Raw genomic sequence first — 2,630 nt, 5'->3', positions numbered from 1 at the left:
CCACATCACAGCAATGATCTGTCCAGCAATTCTCTCTGGAGCATCCATCCCCTCCTCACTTTACTATTTCTCAAGACCATCTTCCTCCCACCCCAAACTCCCGCCCATCCCTACGTAGAAACCCTCAACAAGTGGCCAACCAATGAGCGGCACTCCTCTAATGTATGGAGAGGGGGGCCGAGAGGCACCGGGACAAACGCTCCAAGGGGGAGAGAGTGGAGGACCACTTCGCGACCGACGAGGGTTGTTGTTGTTTTTATGCTTCTCCGTCCTCCCATGCGCTGTTTGTTTGCACTCCTGTGCGCACGGGGGCTGCTGAATGGTGCGTCCGGTCCGGCTCGGCTCGGCGTGCTGCAGGAGACCCGCTCGGAGCGAGGACGCAGCGGGGACGCGCTCAAGCGGAGGCATTTGTTTGAAGAACTGAGGATCCCTGCAATGGATTGAGCCGCTGCACAAACTCTCCAAAACTTTAGTGGAGAACTTTTTTTTTCTTTCCTCCTGCCGTGCCTTGCTTTTTTCTGTTTTTTTTTTCTCTTCCACTTTTCGGTTTTATTTTTTTCATCCCCATCATGTACGGATAACGGAGGTTTCGCTCGGGAATCCGGCTCAAATGGATCAGCGCTGACGGGTTTATGGAGCCGGGATTACACAGCGCTGTGCCAGCCTGTTGAACGCCCACACACGGGCCTATCGCACACCATCTGCCTCGGAATAAAAGACACACACTCTCCCTGGTAGCGGCGCACAACTTTCTCCATGACACTGCTGTGAGATTCGCCGCCATAACAATGGCAAGCTGTGGCGCACCGCTCCGGAGCGTCTGCAGACCCGCCTGGCCCCTCGGCTGCGTGCTCCTGTGTCTTGCCTGCTTCTCCCTGGCTTCCCCGTCCCACGGCCGGCGGCTCATCTGCTGGCAAGCCATCATGAACTGCCAGGCCGAGTCCGCCTGCAATTACGCGTACGACCACTACATCCGTGCGTGCGGCCCCGTGCTGAACGGGGACAGGAAGGAGTGTCCCAGCCACTGCATCTCGTCGCTCGTGCAGCTCAACCTGACCAAGAGCGGCCCGGCGCTGGAGGACTGCAGCTGTGGCCAAGACTCGATCTGCACGCGCACCAAGCGGGCCATCGAGCCCTGCCTGCCCAGGACTACCAGCACCGGGTGCACGGAGGCGCGGCACCAGTGCCAGAGGGACCCGCAGTGCAGCTCCGCCATGCACGACTATCTCAACCACTGCGGGAAACTTTTTAACGGGGCGGTGTGCACGAACGCCTGCAGGAACGTGATCGCCAACATGCGTAAAATCCCGAAGGGTCAGCAGCTGGACACTTGCATGTGCGACGGCACGGAGCGGGCCATCTGCGAGTTCGTGAAGAGCAGCATGAAGGAGCTGTGCTTCGACTACCCGGACAGGTACGAGGCCAGCGGCTCCGACGAAGAGTACGACGATGACTTCTTGGAGCCGGACGACCCGGCGGAGCCGGATAACGGAGCCTCGCTCCCCGCAGCCCGCTGCGCTTTGACCCTGCTGGCATCCATTTTGGCTCTGTTACCCTTCTTTTAATCCCTGGGTTCATAAACTGGCCCGGCTATTGTCCGAATAAAAGGCAATCCAAACTTTTGTCACTCATTGACCTTCCACCATTGTGTGGAGTTCGACCCTCAAAGATTAAAGGGGGGGCTGCTCTGGCGCGCACGGGCCTTCTGTGAAACGCTTTTTTTCAGGCCCAGAAAGGTGTCAGATGATGAAAACTTCTATGCAAACAAGACCAGAAAGACATCTGAAGTGTCTTGAACACCAGGACTTGTTCTCTCTTATCAAACCACAGCACTTCAGGGCTCTGCAGATACTTTGCTTCTGTGATAAGCTAAATCGGATCGTCTTCCTCTCCCTGTTGCAGACTGTGATAGGAAACCCATCAGGACACAAACACAGTGGACTTGTTTTGGTTACAACGCAGCTTCATTAGTATAATCACATATATGCTGTGCACTGCCAATCCTTTTTTTTTAAGCTATGAACTATTTTTCTATGACAGGCTGTTGCCATCCGGCACCAGGCACCCTGATTTACAAGTATTTAATGTTGGAATCCATGAACTTGTACATATATTAGGACTTTTAAAGTGAAACAGTAATTTATTACGTGCCATCTAGTTACATCCAAATAGTCATCATGTGAATAAAGACTGAGAATTCCAGCTTTAAAGGGAAGTTGCTTTGACTGAAGATAATGTACATTCATTGTATATATGTGTATAGTCTATATAGAATTTTTTTTTCAGAGAATCCTTTATGTTTTAGGCTATGAGATGATTTATTCACTGTGTATAGCCTAGAGAAAGAAATGTCTAAATCCACTGTATGATTGCCTTAATAACATACCTTTATAGAAGGCATAAAGGAAACTTGAAGATGTCACTCCTGGCTGTGTTGTTTATTGATTTGGGGCATGTTGCTGTCTTGATAGTGTGGAGCCTGGTAACCTGGATTTCACTGTTTTGTGAATTCAGCTCTAAGAAAACTTCAGTTTTGATGTAAGAAAGGTACAAACTGCATGATCAGTGGCTATAGTAGTACAAAGTCAGCACAAGTAGAAGTCCGGTATAGAAGACCAAAGAAATTAATC

The 2,630-nt window shown here is 51.2% G+C and overlaps 1 protein-coding gene across 1 annotated transcript; it reads left to right on the top strand.

The window, feature by feature from the left end:
• Positions 1 to 200: 200 nt before the first annotated feature.
• On the top strand, positions 201 to 2,422 carry gas1a (growth arrest-specific 1a). The gene has a single exon (XM_030105420.1). It carries the CDS (start codon positions 789 to 791, stop codon positions 1,563 to 1,565), a length of 777 nt encoding a protein of 258 aa, XP_029961280.1. The 5' UTR covers positions 201 to 788; the 3' UTR covers positions 1,566 to 2,422.
• Positions 2,423 to 2,630: the final 208 nt, after the last annotated feature.

This window comes from Salarias fasciatus, chromosome 12, assembly GCF_902148845.1.
Source record: "Salarias fasciatus chromosome 12, fSalaFa1.1, whole genome shotgun sequence".
In the NCBI taxonomy this organism is placed as follows: domain Eukaryota; kingdom Metazoa; phylum Chordata; class Actinopteri; order Blenniiformes; family Blenniidae; genus Salarias; species Salarias fasciatus.
The sequence above is the reverse complement of the archived record's forward strand: the minus strand, read 5'-3'. Positions and strand labels throughout refer to the sequence as shown.